Source organism: Lepus europaeus, chromosome 17 (genome assembly GCF_033115175.1).
Source record: "Lepus europaeus isolate LE1 chromosome 17, mLepTim1.pri, whole genome shotgun sequence".
NCBI lineage: Eukaryota > Metazoa > Chordata > Mammalia > Lagomorpha > Leporidae > Lepus > Lepus europaeus.
Window position 1 is genome coordinate 83683541 of NC_084843.1, and position 22030 is coordinate 83705570.

Consider the following 22030-nt stretch of genomic DNA (forward strand, 5'->3'; position numbering starts at 1 on the left):
GAGTCATAGTATAATGAGAAAAGCCACCACAACAGAAACAAAAAGAAGAAACCAAAGAATACACAATGCCAAACAACAAATGCAAAAACCAAGCAAACAAGAACAAGGAAGATATCATGATGCTCCCAAATAAACATGACATTCCAATACAAGATTATGAAGATGATTAGATAGAAGAAATGCAAGATATGGAATTCAAAAAATTTATGATGAGAACATTTAGAAGTTATCAAAAACAAATGCATGAACTACAGAAGTCCATACAGGACAGGACAGAAAACCTCTCTCATGAAAATGAAAGCTTAAGGGGAAATCAAAATGAAATGAAAAATTTAGTAGAACATGAAATTGAGATTTTTGAAGAGAAGTCAAAATGAAATGAAGAATGCAATGGAACAAATGAAAAACACATTTGAGAGCCTTAAAAACAGAATGAGTGAGGCGGAAGAGAATATCAGACTTAGAAGACAGAGCACAGGAAAGTATACAATCAAACCAAAGATAAGAAGAGGAAATTAGAAGTCTAAAAAATATTGCTGCGAATATAAAGGATACTTTTAAAAAACCCAACATTCGGGTTCTAGGAGTTCCTGAAGGCATGGAGAGAGAGAAAGGATTAGAAGGCCTTTTTAGTGAGATACTAGCAGAAAATTTCCCAGGTTTGGAGAAGGAAAGAGACATCCAAGTACAGGAAGCACACAGAACCCCCAATAAACATGACCAAAAGAGATCCTCAACATGAAACATTGTAATCAAACTCACCACAGTGAAACAGAAAGAAAAGATTCTAAAATGTACAAGAGAGAAACATCAGATTACTCTCAGAGGATATCCAATGAGACTCACAGCGACTACTCATCAGAAACCCTACAGGCTAGAAGGGAATGGCGAGACATAGCCCAGGTACTAAGAGAGAAAAAACTGCCAGCCCAGAAAATTATATCCTGCAAAGCTCACATTTGTGAATCAAGGTGAAGTAAGGACCTTTCATAGCAAACAGAAATTGAAAGAACTTGTCACCACTCACTCCGCCCTGCAAAAGATGCTTAAAGATGTGTTACACACAGAAACACAGCCATCAATATGAAAGAAGGTAAGGAAGAAAATCTCTCAGTAAAAGATCACAGGAAGTTCAAAGCTAACATTAGAAATATCTTTGGAAAAATGGCAGGGCAAAGTCACTACTGATCAATAGTCACATTTAATATAAATGGCCTCAACTCCCCATTTAAAAGGCACAGACTGGCTGAATGGATTAAAAAACAAAACCTATCTATTTGCTGCTTATAAGAAACATCTTTCCAACAAACACTGAAAGTGAAAAATTGGAAAAATATATTCCATGCCAACAGAAACAAACAAACAAAAAACTTGTGTAGCCTTCTGAATATCAGACAAAATAAACTTAAGAACAGGTCATCAAAGAAGGAGGTAACTTTCTCTGAAGAGAGGAGAGAACTTCCACTTTGACTATGACCTTGTCCAAATATGATCAGAGTCGGTGAACTCAAAAGGCTTCCATAGCCTTGGCAGCTCATAACAAGAGCCTAGGGTGATTACTGATGCCATAAACAAGAGTGTCAATTTGTTAAGTCAACAACAGGAGTCACTGTGGACTTACTTCTCATGTAGGATCTCTATCCTTAATGTGCTGTACATTGTGATTTAATGCTATAACTAGTACTCAAACAGTATTTTTCACTTTAGGTTTGTGTGTGGGTGCAAACTGTTGAAATCTTTACTTAATATATACTGAATTGATCTTCTGTATATAAAGAGAATTGAAAATGAATCATGATGTGGATGGAAGGGGAGAGGAAGCGGGAGATCGGAGGGTTGCAGGTGGGAGGGAAGTTATGGGGGGGGGGAAGCCATTGTAATCCATAAGCTGTACTTTGGAAATTTATATTAATTAAATAAAAGTAAAGGTAAAAAAATAAACTTTAAAACAAGAACTGTTAAGAGAGACAAAGTGAGGCACTATATAATGATTAGGGGATCAATTCAACAGGAAGATGTAACTATTATAAACATATATGCACCTAATTACAGGACACTGGGTTATTTAAAATGTTAAGGAACTTAAAGGAATACTTGAACTCCAATACAATAGTATTGTGGGACTTCAATACTCCATTTTTAGCAATAGACAGATCAACCAGACAGAAGATCAACAAGGAAACAGCATCTTTAATAGACACTATAGCCCAAATGGATCTAACAGATATCTACAGAACTTCTAATCCTACACTTAAAGAATACACGTTCTTCTCAGCAGTGCATGGAACCTATTCTAGGATTGACCACATAGTAGGGTATAAAGCAAGACTCAGCAAATTCAAAAGAATCAAAATCATATCATATGTCTTCTCAGACCACAGTGGAATGAAGCTGGAAATTGCAACTCAGGAATCCCTAGAGCATATGCAAACACATGGAGACTGAACAACATGCTCCTGAATGAACAATGGGTCATAGAAGAAATCAAAAGAGAAATCAAAAAATTTCTAGCAGTAAATGAGGATAACAACACAGCATATCAAAACTTATAGGGTACTGCGAAAGCAGTGTTAAGAGGAAAGTTTATAGCAATAGGTGCCTACATCAAGAAATTGGAAAGGCACCAAATAAATGAGCTTTCAATGCCTCTCAAGGATCTAGAAAATTGCAGCAAACCAGAGCAAAAAATAGTAGAAGATAAATAATTAAAATTAGAGAAGAAATAAACAGAATTGAATAAAAAAAATTATAAAAGATCAGCAAAATGAAGAGATGGTTTTATGAAAAAATAAACAAAATTGACACATCATTGGCCCAACTAACTAAAAAAAGAAAAGTCCTAAATCAATAAAATCAGATATGAAAAAGGGAATGTAACAATAGACACCACAGAAATAAAAAGAATCACCAGAAAGTACTACAGAGTTGTATGCCAACAAACAGGGTAATCTATCAGAAATGAATAGATTCCTAGACAAATACAATCTACCTAAATTGAACCATGAAGATATAGAAAACCTAAACAGACCCATAACTGAATCAGAAATTGAATCAGTAATAAAGATCCTCCCAACAAAGAAAAGTCCAGGACCGATGGATTCACTGTTGAAATCTACCAGACCTTTAGAGAAGAACTAACTCCAATTCTTCTCAAACTATTCAAAACAATCAAAAAAGAGGGAATCCTCCCAAATTCTTTCTAAGAAGCCAGCCAGCATCACCTTAATTCCTAAACTTGAAAAAGATGCAGCATTGAAAGAGAATTACAGACCAATATCCCTGATGAACATAGAAGCAAAAATCCTCAATAAAATTCTGACCAATAGAAAGATCATCCACCTAGACCAAGTGGGATTTATCCCTGGTATGCAGGGATGGTTCAACATTCGCAAGTCAATCAATGTGATACACTACATTAACAGACTGCAGAAGAAAAACCATATAATTATCTCAATAGATACAGAGAAAGCATTCGATAAAATACAACACCCTTTCATGATGAAAACTCTAAGCAAATTGGGTGTAGACAGAACATTCCTCAATACAATCAAAGCAATTTATGGAAAACTCATGGCCAGAATCCCATTGAATGGGGAAAAGTTGGAAGCATTTCCACTGAGATATGGTACCAGGCAGGGATGCCCACTCGCACCACTGCTATTCAATATAGTTCTGGAAGTTTTAGCCATAGCTATTAGACAAGAAAAAGAAATTAAAGGGATACAAATTAGGAAGGAAGAACTGAAACTATCCCTCTTTTCAGATGATATGATTCTTTATTTAGGGGATCCAAAGAACTCTACTAAGAGATTATTGTAACTCATAGAAGAGTTTGGCAAAGTAGCAGGATATAAGACTAATGCACAAAAATCAACAGCCTTTGTATACACAGGCAATGCCACAGCTGAGAAAGAACTTCTAAGATCAATTCTACTCACAATAGCTATAAAAACAATCAAATACCTTGGAATAAACTTAACCAAGGACATTAAAGATCTCTACAATCAGAATATAAAAATCTTAAAGAAAGAAATAGAAGAGGATACCAAAAAATGGAAAACTCTTCCATGCTCATGGATTGGAAGAATCAATATCATCAAAATGTCTCCCAAAAGCAATTTATAGATTCAATGTGATAATAACCACAATACTGAAGAAATTCTTCTCAGACCTGGGAAAATGATGATGAAATTCATATGGAGGCACAGGAGACCTCAAATAGCTAAAGTAATCTTGTACATCTGGCATCACAATACCAGATTTCAAGACTACAGGGCAGTTATAATCACAACAGCATTGTTCTAGTACAGAAACACATGGATAGACCAATGGAACCGAATAGAAACAACAGAAATCAATCTAAACATCTACAGCCATCTTATATTTGATCAATGATCTAAAACCAATTCCTGGAGCAAGGACAATCTATTCAACAAATGGTGCTGGGAAAACTGGATTTCCACATGCAGAAGCATGAAGCAAGACCCCTACCTTACACCTTACACAAAAATCCACTCAACATGGATTAAAGATCTAAATCTGTTAGACCTATCAGTATGATCAATTGTGAACTGAAATTGATCACTTGGACTAGTGAGATGGCATCGGTACATGCCACCTTGATGGGATTGTATTGTAATCCCCTAGCACATTTCTAACTCCACCATTTGGGGCAAGTCCGATTGAGCATGTCCCAAATTGTACATCTCCTCCCTCTCTTATTCCCACTCTTATATTTAACAGAGATCACTTTTCAGTTAAATTTAAACACCTAAGAATAATTATGTGTTAATTACAGAGTTCAACCATTAGTATTAAGTAGAACAAACAAAAAAAAATTCTAAAAGGGATCACATAAACAAGACCAGTGTCTGCTGATACAAACTGATAGAATAAAAAAGGGAGAGAATGATCCAACATGGGAAGCAGGATACACAGCAGACTCGTAGAATGGCAGATGTCTTAAACAGCACTCTGTCCTCAGAATCAGCCCTTAAGGACTTTGGATCTGGCTGAAGAGCCCATGAGAGTATTTTAGGCATGGAAAGCCAAGACACTCTGGCAAAAAAAATAAAAAATAAATAAATAAATAAAAAATAAAAAACTAGATGAAAGATCTCTGCAAGTGAGATCCCAGTAGAAAGAATGGGGCATCAAAGAAGGTACCTTTCTCTGGAGGAGAGAACTTCCACTTTGACTATGACCTTATCTGAATAAGATCAAAGTCGGTGAACTCAAAAGGCGTCCATAGCTTTGGCAGCTCATGACAAGAGCCTAGGGAGATTACTGACGCCATAAACAAGAGTGTCAATTTATTAAGTCAACAACAGGAGTCACTGTGCACTTACTCCTCATGTAGGATCTCTGTCCCTAATGTACATTGTTCAATGTGATTTAATGCTATAACTGGTACTCAAACAGTATTTTACACTTTATGTTCTGTGTGGATGCAAACTGATGAAATATTTACTTAATATATACTAAATTGATCTTCTGTATATAAAGATAATTGAAAATGAATCTTGATGTGAATGGAATGGGAAAGGGAGCGGGAGAGGGGAGGGTTGCAGGTGGGAGGGAAGTTATGGAGGGGAAGCCATTGTAATCCATAAACTGTACTTTGGAAATTTATACTTACTAAATAAAAGTTTTTTAAAAAATCCATAAATAACCAGAAGTGGTATTGCTAGATCATATGGTTAAAAAAATATAAAAATTCTCACTAACTCAGAGCTCAAGATAACTACAGTTTTTCATGTAAGGTTTTGCTAATATTCAGGGAAAGGAAGTGAGTTGATATAGGTCATCCAACAGAAAGTAAGCCTATGTGGTCTTCTCTGTATTTCTCTTCCTAGAACTCCCATGGAATCAACTTCTCCAATCCCAGTAGGAACAGTTCCTGTTGCAAGAAGTGTGTGACCATCAGTGCAAGAGAATTCATTCCTGGGAAAGCATGAGGACCCACAGCTCCATAGTGCTCTTTGATTCCTACAAGTTTATTTTCTATATCAAATAAAAGGATTTTCAGACTTATGTTTTTAGTATACAATTGGTCTGAAATCTGAGGTCTGAGGTGGATGTACCAGGCTTGGAAGATGAAGACTGAGTTTCCTGATTTGCAGAATAAAGTCATTAAAGAACAATGGCAAGATCGGAGAAGACACAGGAATTCGAAGAGGCAAATCATATCGTAGGCACAAAGAAAAAATAAGGATAGGTCTGAGCCAAGAGCCATTACAGCCATCATACACCCACTTAAGCCCACATTAACTCTGACAGTAGGAGTCATACCCAGCCCCATTTGGAGAGGAGCAGCAATAGCAGTGGAAGTTATATGAAACCCTCATGTTGAACTTCTTGCCTAGTTTGTAGTAGAAAACAGAAAGTTGAAGAGAAAGTTGAGGTCCAGCTCTGAAAACAGTAAGTGAAGATTGTTACATAGTTAGATGGACATATAGATGGATGGATAGATGAATTTCACAAGTGTCTAGCTAGTAATTGCCACACAGTGGAACTTCTATATTTGTACAATGATTTTGGAAGGTACCTACCCTAGGAACTGGGTATTTTATTCCAATATATGTGCTAGAATAGTTTCTATAACTGGAGAATATGTATGACATGAATTATTTTGACAGATGAGTTTAAGTATATTTTTACAGGGTTAGCCATGCCCGACATAGGAACATTAGTTTCTCTTTTAGTTTTCTTATGTAAAGTAGTCATTGTGATTTTCACCACACAGTAAGCATGTGTCATAAGTAGATATGAATTCTATGGCTACAATATGATTAGCAGAATTAAAAGTAAAAATAAAGAATGATAATTATCACCAACATTATGTCCACATTTAAATTTCTCCATTCTTATAACATTTCCTTCAAAGTTTTTCAAGCCAAGAATTAATCAGAATTCCACATGGTTGGCACAGGGGATAGAAACCAATTCCAATGAACCACATCTGGCTTTCGTGCAGTTGGGCTCAATACCCAAGAAATATACAAATAATTCTTGTTTCCACTGGAGATATGTAGAAGATGGAGGGAAATGCCATCTTCCCTTCCTATGACATTGCCAGCATAGAAAATGGGTAGGGATTTTCTTGGTTCCTTCTTGGCATGGGTCATTATGGCCACTCTTACCCTCTGTTCAGAAATTCCAGGGCTCACAGCTCTCCTAATGCTGCTCCCAGACTTTGAATGGATTCTGCACCCCTGAAGGCTTGTGTCAGAAGAAAAGTTGGGCCCTTCAGGCCCAATCAAGCTCTGGTGAGCAAAGTGTTCTCCATGATTTAGTAGCAAGAAAATCAATATATCTCAAATGGGCATATCCTGATGAGTCAGAGGTGAGTCAGAGGCCTACCCTTAGCTGGCACTGGACCCCCAGGTCTGAAGCCAGGGAAGAGATACCATGAACTATATTTCCAATGATCGCTTTGTCAGAGTTGGGTGCTCTGCTAGAGGTCAAAGTGTGCTTCCAGAAATGCAGATGATTCCAGAAGCTCCACAAATGTGATGATCAATCCAGGATGGAGTGGGTCAATGGATACCTGTGTGCTGCATGAGCTGATAGTTGTATGGTATAAGCCCAACAGTGAGGGTATTGAAATCACTGTAAAATGTATGCAGGCTCTTTTAAAATGTGGAAGTTGTTCCAATTAAAATGTATAGATTTACAGAAATATTTGTCGAAGAAAAGATGTACAAATGTCCAACAGGTACATTAAGGAATGCTCAACACCCTTAATATTCAGAGAAATACCAGCTAAAGGTATAAATGTACCCAATATCCTTGGAGTTACAGTGGCTGTTATCAAAGGCAAAAAAAAGAATGACTGTTGAGAAACAGGTTTTTGGTTTTGTTTTGTTTTGTTTTGTTTTGATTTTTCATTTTTTTCTCCATACTACTTGTTGAACTCTACTTAACATAGAGTTAATCATATGTGTGTAAAGTCAATTGAGGATGGATCTCAGTAAGAAATAAGGATGGGAATAAGAGAGGGAGGAGGAAGATTGTAACCGTAAAGCTGTGTAGTTCTGCATACATTCCTAAGGACTAACTTCTAGGGTACAGTTTAAAAACTTGTCATGGGATCCCAAATCTCATTCAACTGAATGATAAAAATGTGATGACATTAAGTGTTAAGTGATCATATTAAGTGTTAAAGTGAACATATAGATAGGATAAAGTGTCAAAGTAACCATATAAATATGATCAAGTGTCAGGTAGTTATAATAGAATTAAAAAGGAGAGAATGTTACAACATGGGAAGCAGTCCACACATCAGACTCAAATGGCTGCAATGGCCAGAGCTGAGCCCATCTGAAGGCAGGAGCCAGGAATCTCTTCTGGGCCTCCCACATGGCTGCAGAGGCCTAAGCACTTGGTCCATCTTTCACTGCCCTCCCAGGCTATGCAAGAGCTAGATCAGAAATGCAGCAGCTGGGACTCAAACTGGTGCTTATATGAGATGCTGGCACTGTAGAGCATGGCTTTATGTACTCCACCACAGTGCTGGCCCCTTGTTGATTTTTTTTTCAAAATTTCAATATTGTTATATAGCAAGGATTCTTTTTTTGTACATTGAATACCCTGAAACATTGCTGTATTAGTTAACACAGTTTTTTCATTCAGTATTTGGAATTTTCTCTATATAAGATCATGTCATGTAACCTGTGACAATTGACTTCCTCCCTTCCAATTTGATTGTGCTTTTTTTTCTTTCTCCTGCTAATTGTTCTAAGACTTCCAGGACTATGTTCAAAAGGGAAAAAGTGGGCATCCTTATCTTAGTCCAGATTTTAGAAAACATTCATTTTGGGGCTGGTGCTGTGGCATAGTAAGCTAAACCTCTGCTTGTGGTATCAGCATCCTATATTGGAGCCAGTTCATATCATGGCTGCTCCTCCTCCAATCCAACTCTTTTCTATTGCCTGAGAAAGCAGTAGGGTATGGCCCAAGACATGAATTGGCACCTATATGGGATGTTGGCATCACAGGCAGAGGCTTAACCTGGTGTGCCACAACACTGACCCACAGGTTGAATATTTTTATCTTCCCCACAAATCATACATTGAAACATTTATCATCAGTGTGATGCCATTTGGAGATGGAGAGTGTCATAGATAATTAGGTTTAGATTACATCATGAGAGTAGGGTCCTAATATGTGATTATAAGAGTAAGACTATTGCACTACACGTACTTAGGAAAACCTGTTAGAATACAGTAAGAAGGTGACCACCTGCAGGAGAAGCCGGGAGACCTCATCAGGAACCAAATAAGCTAGTACCTTGATCTTAGTGTTCCTAGCCTCCAGAAAATGAGAAATGAGTTTCTGCTACTTAAATCTCTTAGGCCATGATGTTTCATTATGGCAACCATGAGGACAGTAAGACACCAGGGCAACGCATAAATACTATTAATCTTTTTACTTATCTGTTAGGCCATATGCTCCAACAACATAACTACTGGGTCTACCATTCTAACATATACACACCAGTCACATTTTTTCTTTACCATGATATTTTTATGGCCCCAAAAATACTCAGGCTTGTTTTGCCAAATAACATGAAAATGAAAAAAGAAAAGTTAGCTATAAACTGGCATATAAAGACTTTTAGTTATATTCACTTTATTGTTAGAATAAAATATTTTATGAACTATATAGGGTCAAACCTTGCCCTACTCTCTGAAAGTCTTTCCTAGTTTTCAGGCCATTCAAGTATCCCAAAAAATCAAGTCCAAATCTGATGTGAAAAACTGTAAGGGGTAAATTGTAGTAAAGAGAGACAAACATAGACAGAAAGAGAATCTTCCATCCAAAATGCTCGTAACAACTGGTGGCTGGCCATGTTGATCCCAGGAGGCTAGAAATATGGACCTCCCACATGAATGGAATAGACATAGTACTTGAATCATCCCCTGCTGCCTTTAAGGGTATGCATTAGCAAGAAGCTGGAAACAAAGTGAAATTAAGAGTCAAATATAGGGGGCTGGCGCTGTGCATCAGTGGGTTAATGCCCTGGCCTGAAGCGCCGGCATCCCATATGGGCACCGGTTCTAGTCCCAGCTGCTCCACTTCCCATTCAGCTCTCTGCTATGGCCTGGGAAAGCAGTAGAAGATGGCCCAAGTGCTTGAGCCCCTGCACCTACGTGGGAGACCCAGAGAAATCTCCTGGCTCCTGGCTTTGGATCGGCACAGCTCTAGCCATTGTGGCCATTTGGGGAGTAAACAATTGGATGGAAGACTTCTCTCTCTCTGCCTCTCCTCTCTGTGTAACTCTGTCAAATAAATAATAAATCTTAAAAAAAAAAAAAAAGTAGCTACTTAGATATGGACAGCCAAAGTGGCTTATTAAGCACTCTACCAAAGACTTATTCTCAAAGCAATCAATCCTGCTTACATAAAACTTGAATCCATAATAAAATGCTTATTCACAGCTTCCCCATTTTCAATCTCATGACCAACCATGCTTCCACTGAGTGGTCCTGCATGACCTGCTCTTCATTACCAGGTACTTGTGAGTATAACGAATTGAAAAGCTCTTTCTGTGCTTGCTCATCTGATCTAAATATGCTAGTCTCATAGTGTTCACCCAAAGTAACAGGGTTGAAAAAAGGTTTGAGAGATAATAACTAGTGATAGACAATGTCCTCAGATTCCAAGTTCCAAAGGATCAGTTTACAGGTGACTACATGTTTCCAAAGAGTGTTCCCACTGAGATAGAGCCCAATCAAATCATTGTAATAACCTGCTTAGCAATACTTCCTTCCTTCACAGGTCTTGCCTATCCTCCTGTCACACTTTTCATACTCCTGCATTTTACATAACTTTTCATGCATACTCTTGTCTCAGCTCTATTTTGGGGAAAAAACAAACCCAAGACGAAGATACCTAAGCAGGTTAAACTTGCCTTGATCTAAGTCATAGATACGAAACTCATCCAGAAAACCAGAAGCCCTTTGAGAATAGGGGAAGACAGGACTCCAAGCTAAAATGTCACCAAAACTCAGTCTGCCCAGCCCTCCATTGCAGCCATCTGGGGAGTGATACAGATAAAGAACTTCTCTTCTGTCTCTCTCCCTCTCTGTAACTCCTATTTTCAAAAAAAAAAAAAAAAAAAAAATTTCAAAAACAGAGTGCCAAAGAGCGAGAGACAGAGATCTTCCATTCCATTATTCACTCTCCAACTGGCAGCAATTAGACAGGCTGGGCCAGGTTGAAGTCAGGGACCTGGAACTCTATCCAGGTCTCCCACATAGGTGGAGGGGCCCAAATACTTGGGCCATCACCAAATGCTTTCTTGGGTGCATTAGCAGGGAATTGGACGTGAAACAGAAAAGCAATAACTTGAACCAGTGCTCCAATATGGGATTCTGGTGACACAAGTGGTTAAGTCTCTGTGCCAGAATGCTGGCCCTTCAATACCTATATTTTCAAAAGAAATATCAATAAGCTATGCTTTCTGCTTAGAAAACTAGAAAAAGACAGCCAAAATAAACAGCATGAAAAAATAGAATTGAGTGCAAAAGGATAGAGAAATGGTGTTCTTTACTGCCTGCTTGGGAGACCAGGAGCTGGGATGGTGGCAAGTAGAAAGTGATCCTTCTGTACATCAGTATGCTCCAGACTCTGAATTCAACCATTCTCAGGTTCTCTCATGGAGAGCACAGCATGCTGCTCACTTCTGTCCCTTCCCTGGACACTTGAATGCTATTGTAACAGCCATTCAGCCTTCAGTGTTTACATGGTCTCTGCACTGAGCCTGGTTGGATGAGGCCAGCCATCATCACCCATTTGCTGCTGCTCACACATCTCTTGCCAAGCAAGATTGGCTTTTGGATGAGGAAACGTGAGCATGCGGACTATGCTGTACTTGCAAGAAAGTGAGTTTCATGGGTGCTGGGAAGTCTGAAACCTAGGTCAGGGACAAATGACCAGGCTACTCATATCCAGCACACAATTTTGATGCCAGCAAAATCTCTTCCATCTTCTATCACAAAGGGTCCACACAAAAGTTGTATGTGTAGCCCAGAACTTCAGTCCAGCCCCATAAGCAGCTGTACACATCACAGCAGGTAGCAAATACCCATACCAACTGGCGTTCTGTGCACCAGCTGGGTTGCCCAGACATCCAGGAATTGAAATTGCTCTGTATCAGGACATAGACCAGACTTACAACCTGGACACGATCTGAGAGGCCTGCCTTATGCCTTCACACATAATGCAATTTTTGTTGTCTCATTCCTGGTACTTGCAGCCTCAATAACTTAGAACCAGAAAACGGATGTGCAGTGACCTCCTTCTCTATGAACAAATTCCCAGCTATACCCAAATGTTTTCATCAACTGATAATACTCTTTGCAGTTTGCGACATGGCCAGTAGTGGAGTTACCACAGGATGTAGAAGGCTCCTGTGTTGGAAAGCAGCTCCAGGGATGGAACAGCAAGAAGTCTGCAGACTCGATAGTCCTGAAACTCTTTTGTGATGTCCAGGAGCTGGGTTTGGCAAACTCCCATGGGATGCTTTAACTCCAAATTCAATTTATCTTGCACTGGGTAATGTTACTTGGTTATTTTTCAGGCTTGGTGGAAGACATCAATGAAAATCAATATTTAGGGCATTTTGCTTTGAAGGCTCCTAAAATAACTCAGAGGCTTCCATGTGCACTTACTCCTTTTGTTTCCTTTTTGTTTTACCTCTATTTCTATTCCTTCTTCACATTCCAAACCCAAAAGAGGTGACTATATCTCCTACTATTTGCTCCTTTATATTGCTTAATTTTTACATTATACATAGTAAGGCTGAGTTGGGAGGCAGGCATTTCACATTATTCCATCACCCTGATAGATTGTACTTCTTCTAACAGTGCTTTGACCGTAAGTCAACACTTTCTTGAACAAGTACAACTATTTTGCCATTATTTTGGCTATTTTTTCAATAAAATGCACATAAGCATTTATCTGGTTTTAAATGTTTATCTTTGGATTAGAGGTTTGCATGTTATGAATGGCACTTGTATGATCCCCAGGTAGCAGGTCCAAGGCCAACAAGCACTTGTCAATGAGTAGCAATGGACAGACAGAATGACTTGCAGGACTGTCCTCAGGGAGGGATTTTGAAAAGCAGTCATTGTAGCTAGAGCATCCAGCATTATATTTGTAGCATAATCATCTAGGAATAGCCATGCTGCCCGAGTGAACTGTCTGTCTAGAGTGGATACAAGCTGAGATCTTACTATAAATCCAATCAGAATCCTAAAAGCACATTGTGGATGAGTAAGAGAAGTAAACACTTAAACTTGTGTTTATTTAACTTATAAAACTGAGGGATACCTTGGGAGGGGGGTAGAGAAACAAATAATACTAAAATCAATGTAAAGCTATAACAATGTCATAACAATATAGAGGTAGATAAAGGGGAACAGAAGAGCAAGATTCATTTAAAGGGACAGTACATACTATGATGGCTTGTGTGAAAAATCTCGGGAGAAAACAAGTGCTGCAATGAACAAGATTTTGAGTTATTCTTTTTAGAAAGGGGTTGTACTGGTACCTAAATAAATATTCAAATATTGTGAGTGGGATTTGACTTGATTACAACCCAATCCATGCTATTTTTTTTAAAATATGAGAACTCTCAGATGCTTCAATGAAACAACAAAGATGGTTAACTTCATAGCATCATTTTCACATGTACCTGCAGTGCCCAGGCAGAGATCCAGAAAACATCATGGCATCCAGTACATAAGAGGTGAAGCTTAGTTGCCTTATGAGTATTAGGTGTACTGAGTATGCAGCCACACATACTCGTAGCTGACAAAACAGCAGCATCTACACAGGAGCAGGGTTTGGGTATACAGGAGCAGGGTTTGGGTAGTGTATTGGGTGTGATCCAGATGCTGCTTACTGTCCATTCCTAGTGCTCACTAGCTACCTGCCTATATCATCTCCAAATTGCTCAATGGAATAAAATGGGTCAGAACTGTGCCAGGTAAATAAAAAAAAGTCAGGAATAACTCACAACAAAGTGGGAGAAAAGCAATACAAGAAACAAAGCAAAAGTAAACACTGCCAGAGACTCAATCTCAGGAAGACAACTTGGATTTTAGGCCACTAGAGCACTTTGCTCACATTCCTCTTCACCCTATAAATTATTCCTCTAGCAGTGTGGGTAAATTCAAACATACATACAGACAAGTATGTGATTCTCATAAGCCACCAGAGATTAATCTCTAACCTGAATAAAACAATTATCATCCAGGCCTGGGGGTACAGCGCTATGGAAGGAAGATGAGCCAGATGTGTCTGGCCACACCCCTGGTTGGAATAATGTGCAGAAATCATAGACAAAAAAAAAAAAGCTACACCAAACAATACTTTATAAGTGATACAGATGGTATTTCAGATAACTGAATGTTAGACTGAATATTTGTTAACAAAATTCACATGTGAAAGCAGAATTTGTCTTACAAAAAAGTGAGGGAAAAAAAATGCAGATTGTGTATCAAAGAGAAGAAAATAACACATAGCCCATCTCTGTCATACAGGATTACCCCCTCATGTGAATTCCCTAAACCCTGCTGATGTGTGACTTCCAGAAAGGGTTTTCCCACATACCCTATGCTATCAGTTTTTATTCAGTAAAATTTTGCTGATGCTTGTTGAAGCTTGCATTTATAGTTAAAGGTGATTCCACTTCCATTGCATTTATAAGGTCTTTCTGAGTTCTTTGGTAGACAGTGAGAGATTTATGGTAGAAAGTTTGTCCACATATACATGCTTTGTCATCTGCGAGATCTTTGTGCTGAAGTCAGGGTTCTAACAAAATGAGCTTCCGCATTTATGTTGATAGGTATTTTTTTTTCTCTGTATGAGCCCTATAATGTCTGTTAAGACCTAACTTATGCCCTAAGGTTTTCTCACATTCATTGCATTAAATAGGTTCCTCTTATGTGTGAATTCTATGATGCTTATTGAGGCTTGACTTCTGGGAAAATGTTCTTCCACATTCATTACATGCATAAGGTTTCTCCCCTGTATGAACTCTCTGATGTAAACTGAGGTATGACTTATGGCAAAAGGCTTTTCCACATGTATTACATACAAAAGGCTTCTCCCCTGTATGAATCTTTTGATGTTTAACAAGGTCTGACTTCCGGGAAAAGGCTTTTCCACATATAATACATACATAAGGTTTCTCTCCTGTGTGAATACGCTGATGTTTAATGAGGTCTGACTTCTGGTGAAAGGCTTTTCCACATTTATTGCATTCATAAGGTTTATCCCCTGTATGAATCCTCTGATGTTTAATGAAGGATGACTTATGATGAAAGGTTTTCCCACATTTATTACATTCATAAGGCCTCTCCCCTGTGTGAATCCTCTGATGTGTAATGAGGTCTGATTTCCAGTGATAGGCTTTTTCACATTCATTGCATTCATAAGGTTTCTCCCCTGTGTGAATCCTCTGATGTATAATGAGGCTTGAATTCCAGGAAAATGTTTTTTCACAATCATTACATTCATAGCGTTTTCCGCCTGTGTGCATTCTCTGATGTGTAATGAGATGTGACTTCTGACGAAATGCTTCTCCACACTCATCACATTCATAAGGTTTCCCACCTGTGTGTATTCTCTGATGTGTGATGAGACTTGACTTCTGACGAAAGGCTTTTCCACACTCATCACATTCGTAAGGTTTCCACCCTGTGTGTATTCTCTGATGGGTAACAAGGTTCGATGTCTGGCGAAAGGCTTTTCCACATTCATCACATTCATAAGGTTTCCCCCCTGTGTGTATTCTCTGATGGGTAATGAGGTGTGGCCGCTGGCGAAAGGCTTTTCCACATTCATCACACTCATAAGGTTTTCTCCCTGTGTGTATTCTCTGATGTCTAATGAGGTGTGACTTCAGGTGAAAGGCTTTTCCGCATTCATCACATTCATAGGCTTTCTCCCTTGTATGAATTTTCTGATGCTTAATGAGGCCTAACTTCTGGTCAAAGATTTTTCCACATTCATAAGATTTCTCATCTGTCTGAATTCTTTGATTTCTAACTAAGTCTGAGTGTTGACAATTGACTTTTCCACATTCGTTATACCCACAGGACTTTTCCCCTACTTGAGTTCTATGATGGATGGTAAGGCATAATTTACAATTGAAAGATTCCTGGTGGCATTTACTTTCATAGGGTCTTCTCCCTACTTGTGGTCTCTGACTTATTGTAAGATCTGACAAGTAAGTGAGAGTTTCCTCAACATATTCATATGGTTTCTCTTCCATATGTGATTGCTGTTGTTCAGTGACATTAGAATTTTCATGGATAGCTTTATTTTCTATCTGTGTGGTCTTTCCTCCATAAGCCTCTTCACATGCAAACAACAGCGTCTTCCTATTGAAGGCTTTCCATTGTCCACTCTGTTCAAAAGGCTTCTGCACAGTCTGAATCTCGTGATGCTGTCTAAGTTGCTCCCAGTGTGAGAGGGCTGTCCCAGGTGTATTACAGCCATCAGATTTCTCTTGTACTTGCATCTCATCCAGCCCACTAGTGAAATGCATATTCTGAAATGCACTGCTCGCTTCAGTTTTCCTTCCTGAACAATTTATTTTTGTAATTAGTTTTGGAATATGGCTTGAGCTTAAATTAACTGTTTTTCTTAATTCGAGTCTCTCTTGAGTTGATGTGTTTTTTCTGATTGCAATTTGTCCCAAATTTATGTCTTGCCTTTCCTGGTTGGACTCAATCAGGTCACTCATTTCCTGGACAACTGAAATATAAAAATAAAAAAAACAAATCCATCAACCATATCTAAGTGTTTCTTCTTGGCCACTTGTATAACTGCAATGAAGTTTCTTGCTAGGCTAGTGGCATAAGATTTTAACAGCGTGGGAGACATGGAAGAAGCTCCTGGCTCCTGGCCTTGGATTGGCTCAGCTCCAGCTATCACAGCCATTTGGGGAGTGAACCAGCAGATGAAGGATGTCTCTCTCTGCCTCTGCCTCTCTGTAACTCAACCTTTCAAATAAAATAAATAAATCTTTTTAAAAAAGTACACATCTGGCCGGCGCTGCGGCTCAATAGGCTAATCCTCAGCCTTGCGGCGCCGGCACACCGGGTTCTAGTCCCGGTCGGGGCGCCAGATTCTGTCCTGGTTGCCCCTCTTCCAGGCCAGCTCTCTGCTGTGGCCAGGGAGTGCAGTGGAGGATGGCCCAAGTGCTTGGGCCCTGCACCCCATGGGAGACCAGGAGAAGCACCTGGCTCCTGCCATCGGAACAGCGCGGTGCGCCGGCCACAGCGCGCCTACCGCGGCAGCCATTGGAGGGTGAACCAACGGCAAAAGGAAGACCTTTCTCTCTGTCTCTCTCTCACTGTCCACTTTGCCTGTCAAAAAAAAAAAAAAAAAAAAAAATTAAAAAAGTACACATTTATGATCACTATGGTATTTCTCCTTGATATCTTATTATAATAAATTACAGCAATGAATTTCCCAATGTTCAATCATATTTTTCTTACTATTTAAATGTTTTCATTGTGTGTGTGTGTGGAGGGGGTTATATGGTAAGGTGGTAAAGCAACTGCTTGGGATATCTGCAACCACTAAAGTTCAAGTCCTGGATACTCTGCTCAAAAACAATATCCTGCTAATGTATGCCAGGAGGCAGCACATGATAATTCAGGTGCTTGCATTCCTGACAGACACTAGAGATCATGATGGAAATCCAGGCGCTTGGCTGCAGCCTAACTCAGCTCTAACTACTGCAGAAATCTGAAGAATAAACCAGTGAATGGAAGCTCTCTCTCTCTCTGCTTCCACTATCAACATGTCTTGCAAATAGATAAAATAACTAAATAAGACAGTTTTAAGATTTATTTTGTTTGAAAGTCAGGGTTACAGAAAGAGGAAGAGACAGAGAGAAAAATCCTCTATCTGCTGGTTCTCTCTCCAGATAGCTGAAATGGCCAGGGCTGGGCCACACCAAAGTCAGCAGCCTAGAGCTTCTTATAGGTCTCCCACATGGGTTGCAGGGACCCAAGCATTTGGGCCATCTTCTGCTGCTTTTCCCAGGCCATTATCAGGGAACTGGATCAGAAATGGGACAGCAAGGACATGAACTAGCAGCCATATGGGATGACAGCATTGGGCGCAGTGGATTTTCCCACTATGCCACAACATCAGCCCAGTGTTTTAAATAGTAAGGAAATTCTTAGCAAAAATATTTCTGCATTTCTCTACTGGATTTTCAGTCCTGAAGATGGAACAGTCTTATTGAATCATTTACTTGTAGGTATAGAAAGACTCTTGCCCCTAAGCAGGGTCACAGTTTAAGAACAGAGTCTGCATCTATGGTTAATCTCATATTCAGTCTTCCCAGGCAAATGGCTATAGACATTTATGGGGTTTGTTGTATGAAAAATCTTTTCTTTCCTGCACTCTACGATGACTGCTTTCCCTGTATTATTAAGGAAACCTTATCTCTTCAGCTTATTAGAACCATAACAGAAACAAAAAGTCTTAAAGGAAGTATCCCAGGCATGCTTCCCCTACCAGTTTAAGAGAACTGGTTCTGCAGCCCAGGCTGTGTTCAACTTTCTAAAAAGTGTCTTCTAGCTCATTCTGAGATCAAAACTCCTGGTATTCTCCTCTCAATTCTTGGTACACATGTTCCTGCTTGGTAATTTGCAGTTCTGAAGACTTTTGATCTCTATGTTGGAGATTCAGGTGTCTCCTATTTTCACAGAAACCTGAATATCCTATGAATTTATCTTCTGTTGCTTTGTTCACTCCCCTAACAGCAACAACAGCCAGGGCTAGGCCTGGCCAAAGCCAGGAGTCAGGAGCTTCTTCAGGGTCTCCATGTAGGAGCAGGGACCCAAGCACTTGGGCCATCCTCCACTGCATGCCCAGGCACATCAAAGGGAGCAGGATCAGAAGTGGAGCAGCTGGGACTCGAACCAGTACCCATATGGGATGCCAGCATCACAGGCGGTGGCTTTAACTACCATGTCACAATGCCAACCCCTATCATTTTCTAATTTATTTACTTGAGAGACAGAAAATGAGAAAGAGAAACAAAAGCCAAGAGAGCTCCTATCCAGGGGTTCATTCCTCAAATGATAGCAATAGGCTATCATTTATGTATTTGACAGGCAGACACAGAGAAAGAGAGAGAAAAGAGAGGCAAAAAGAGAGCGCTTCCATTCACTAGCACAGACCTGAAACACATACAAGAATAAGGTCTGGGCTTTGCTAAAATGAAGAGTATGAATATAATCTGGACAACATGTAAGAAATCAGTACTGCTCAACTGAAAACACTGAAGGAATGAACATGAAAAAAAACAAATGCCTGAAAAAAAACCCTGAGTATTAAAGTGTAGAGAAAGAAGTGTTAGGGAATGTATCTAACATAGAAAATATCTTTTCTGGCTTTGAAGAGCCAGAAAAGGATTGGATTCACATGTGATAGATTAAAAAAAACAAAAAAAAAAAACAAAAAAAAAAAACAAAAAAAAAACAGAGCAGAAAATGAGGTACACTGGTGTATGTAGAAGAGCCTTCTCTGGAGACTGTACAATGTGTGGGGTGCATGAAACCAGTTGTCCTCAGGATTGAGATCTGAGAAACATTAATGAGAAGAGCTCCAATCAACAACTGTCTTTTTGTCCCAGTCTCCCTGCCCAAATATGTGTTGACTGACCTGGGAGGCTATGGTTTAGGGGTTTTTCCACTATCCATGGCTCTGCTCCTTGCTCCAATTTGTAGATCAAGTCTGGTTTGATAACGCAGTGCCCTGTTAATGGGAAAGAATGTCAGACTTCATCAAATCACTGTATTAAGTTTTTTAAAGAACTGGTTCCAGAAGCTGGGTAACCAAAGGGCCATTCTTAATGGTCTCAAATACTATTCCTATCCAGCATTATACCTTATAAAATGTTCTTTTATTTGTTAAGTAGGAAAAATGAGTTCCACTTGAGCATTACAGGATGGTAATGGGTAGTGTCACTCACCCAAGGATAGCAGGCTGCTGTAGGTCTCCAGCATCACATCCTTATATAGGGTCCTCTGAGCATTGTCTAGGTCCTGCCACTCCTCCTGGGTGAAGTCCACAGCCAGGTCTTCAAATGACACCAACACCTGTAACAGCACATTTCTGTTCAACATATCAGCTCTGTTACAAAACAGAAAGACTAAAAGTGCATTCTCTGTGTGTATTTGCCACTTATATAAGATGTAGCTAATTTTGTAATTTATATGGTAACAGAAAGCAAAATCATATTGAAAATGTGTTGTCTCTGTATTAATGTTAGAATTGAAAAATCAGAGGATCAAAGATGGCAGATTAGGGAGCAGCATGCTTTGCGGGGCTAGGGATAAGCAGTGAGGAGAAAAGGGTAGGAGGTACATTCTGGGTGGAGAATTGAAGAGAAAATCGCCAGGGAAGCCCCATGGAAGGAGGCAAAACAATGTGAATCTGCATGGTGAGTGCTGATGTGCAGCCTATGCAGATGCAGTGGTGGAGAGCCGGAGTCAGCAGCATGTTAGAGACAGAGGGGAGGCCAGTCTGCAGCAATCTATGGGGATAAAGCCAGGGAGACAATGTGGCATGGGTCCATATTGGAGCCCTGGGGGCTGGCAGTTGCTGGTGGATGCCTGTGGTCCCAGTGAAAGTGAAGGGTCAGAACATTCGATTCAAACCAGTCTCTCCAAAACAGATCTCACAATATGACTGAGAAAGGGCAGGCACCATTTTACAATAGGGCAAAAAAATATGGAAGCTTGCAAGCATGCACATAACAGCTCACTGAGATGGGCCACATGAACGCAGTGCTGGCAGCAGTTGTGGGGGGACAGGCATTTGGGCAGTGGCTGTAGTGTTTGTGATCCAGAGCTTTGAGTGGAGGGAATGGCCTGCATCCCCCAATGACTCAGAGCTTGGCTGGGACCTGGCTGGCAGCTATGAGAGACAGAGAAGCACCTGCACCAGCAGTGCCCTCTGGACTCTGTGACTGTGGGAGCCTTGTGTGCACAGAACGTGGGAACTCAGCAGCTACATGAGAGGGTGTAGGGTGTAGCTGGGTATTCTTTTCCACCATGACCAACCTGGGTGTTACCTTGGAAACTTGCCCCACCCTAGAGCACTGACAAGAGCACCCTGGCCACACCCACCACACATCTTCTGGTATTCACAAAGGGGAAAGACACTCCAAGAATCCACCAAAGCATAACCTCAAAGATAAAAGCCATCAAAAGAAAAAATTAAAAATCAACTCCACCAAAGGTGAAAAATAAGAGCCAAAATTCAAGAAACAAGAATAAGACCCATGACCCCCTTCCCTCAGAGGAAGACAACATTTCAGTATTAGAATGCGAAGATGAAGAGATCAAAGAAATGTCATAAATAGATTTAGAAAATTAATCATAAAGATATTTTCTAAAAGTCAGAAGCAAACCCAGGAACTAAAGAAAATCATACACAATATGAATGAAAATTTTTCCCAGAAAATTGAAAATTTAAACAGAAATCAAAATGAAATATTAGAAATGAAGTATTCAGAGGATCAAATAAAAATCCAGTGGAAAGCCTTAACAACAGACTTAATGAGGCAGAAGAAAGAATATATGAACTAGAAGACAAATCTTTGGAAATCCTACAGTCAGACAAAACAAACAAATGAAAAAAAAAAGAAAATAGAAAACTTAAAAACACCGAAGATCTATGGGATACTATCAAACAACCCAACATACAGGTCTTAGGAGTGCCTAAAGGAGTGGCAAGAGAGAAGGGAATAGAAAGCCTACTCACTAAAATAATTACAGAAAACTTCCCCAATTTGGAGAAAGAAAGGGATGGTCAAGTAGAGGAAGCACACAGAATTCCTAACAGACATGACTAGAAAAGATCTTCGCCACAACACATTGTAGTCAAACTTTTCAGAGTTCTAAAGTGTACATGAGAGAAACAGCAAATTACTTTCAGAATATCTCCAATTAGACTCATAGCCGACTTCTCATCAGAAACCCTA

General features: G+C 39.5%; 1 protein-coding gene across 1 annotated transcript in view; it reads right to left on the minus strand.

Annotated features, from left to right (window-relative positions):
• Nucleotides 1-11474: 11474 nt before the first annotated feature.
• LOC133776020 (zinc finger protein 260-like) overlaps nt 11475-22030 on the minus strand; it is a 34668-nt gene continuing 24112 nt past the window's right edge. Inside the window, exons 3-5 of the mRNA XM_062214675.1 lie at nt 20015-20141; nt 19705-19797; nt 11475-16773 (exon numbers count right to left, since the gene is read on the minus strand). Coding sequence (XP_062070659.1) covers nt 14954-16773; nt 19705-19797; nt 20015-20141 — 2040 coding nt within the window. The 3' untranslated portion in view covers nt 11475-14953. The remainder of the gene's footprint in view (nt 16774-19704; nt 19798-20014; nt 20142-22030) is intronic.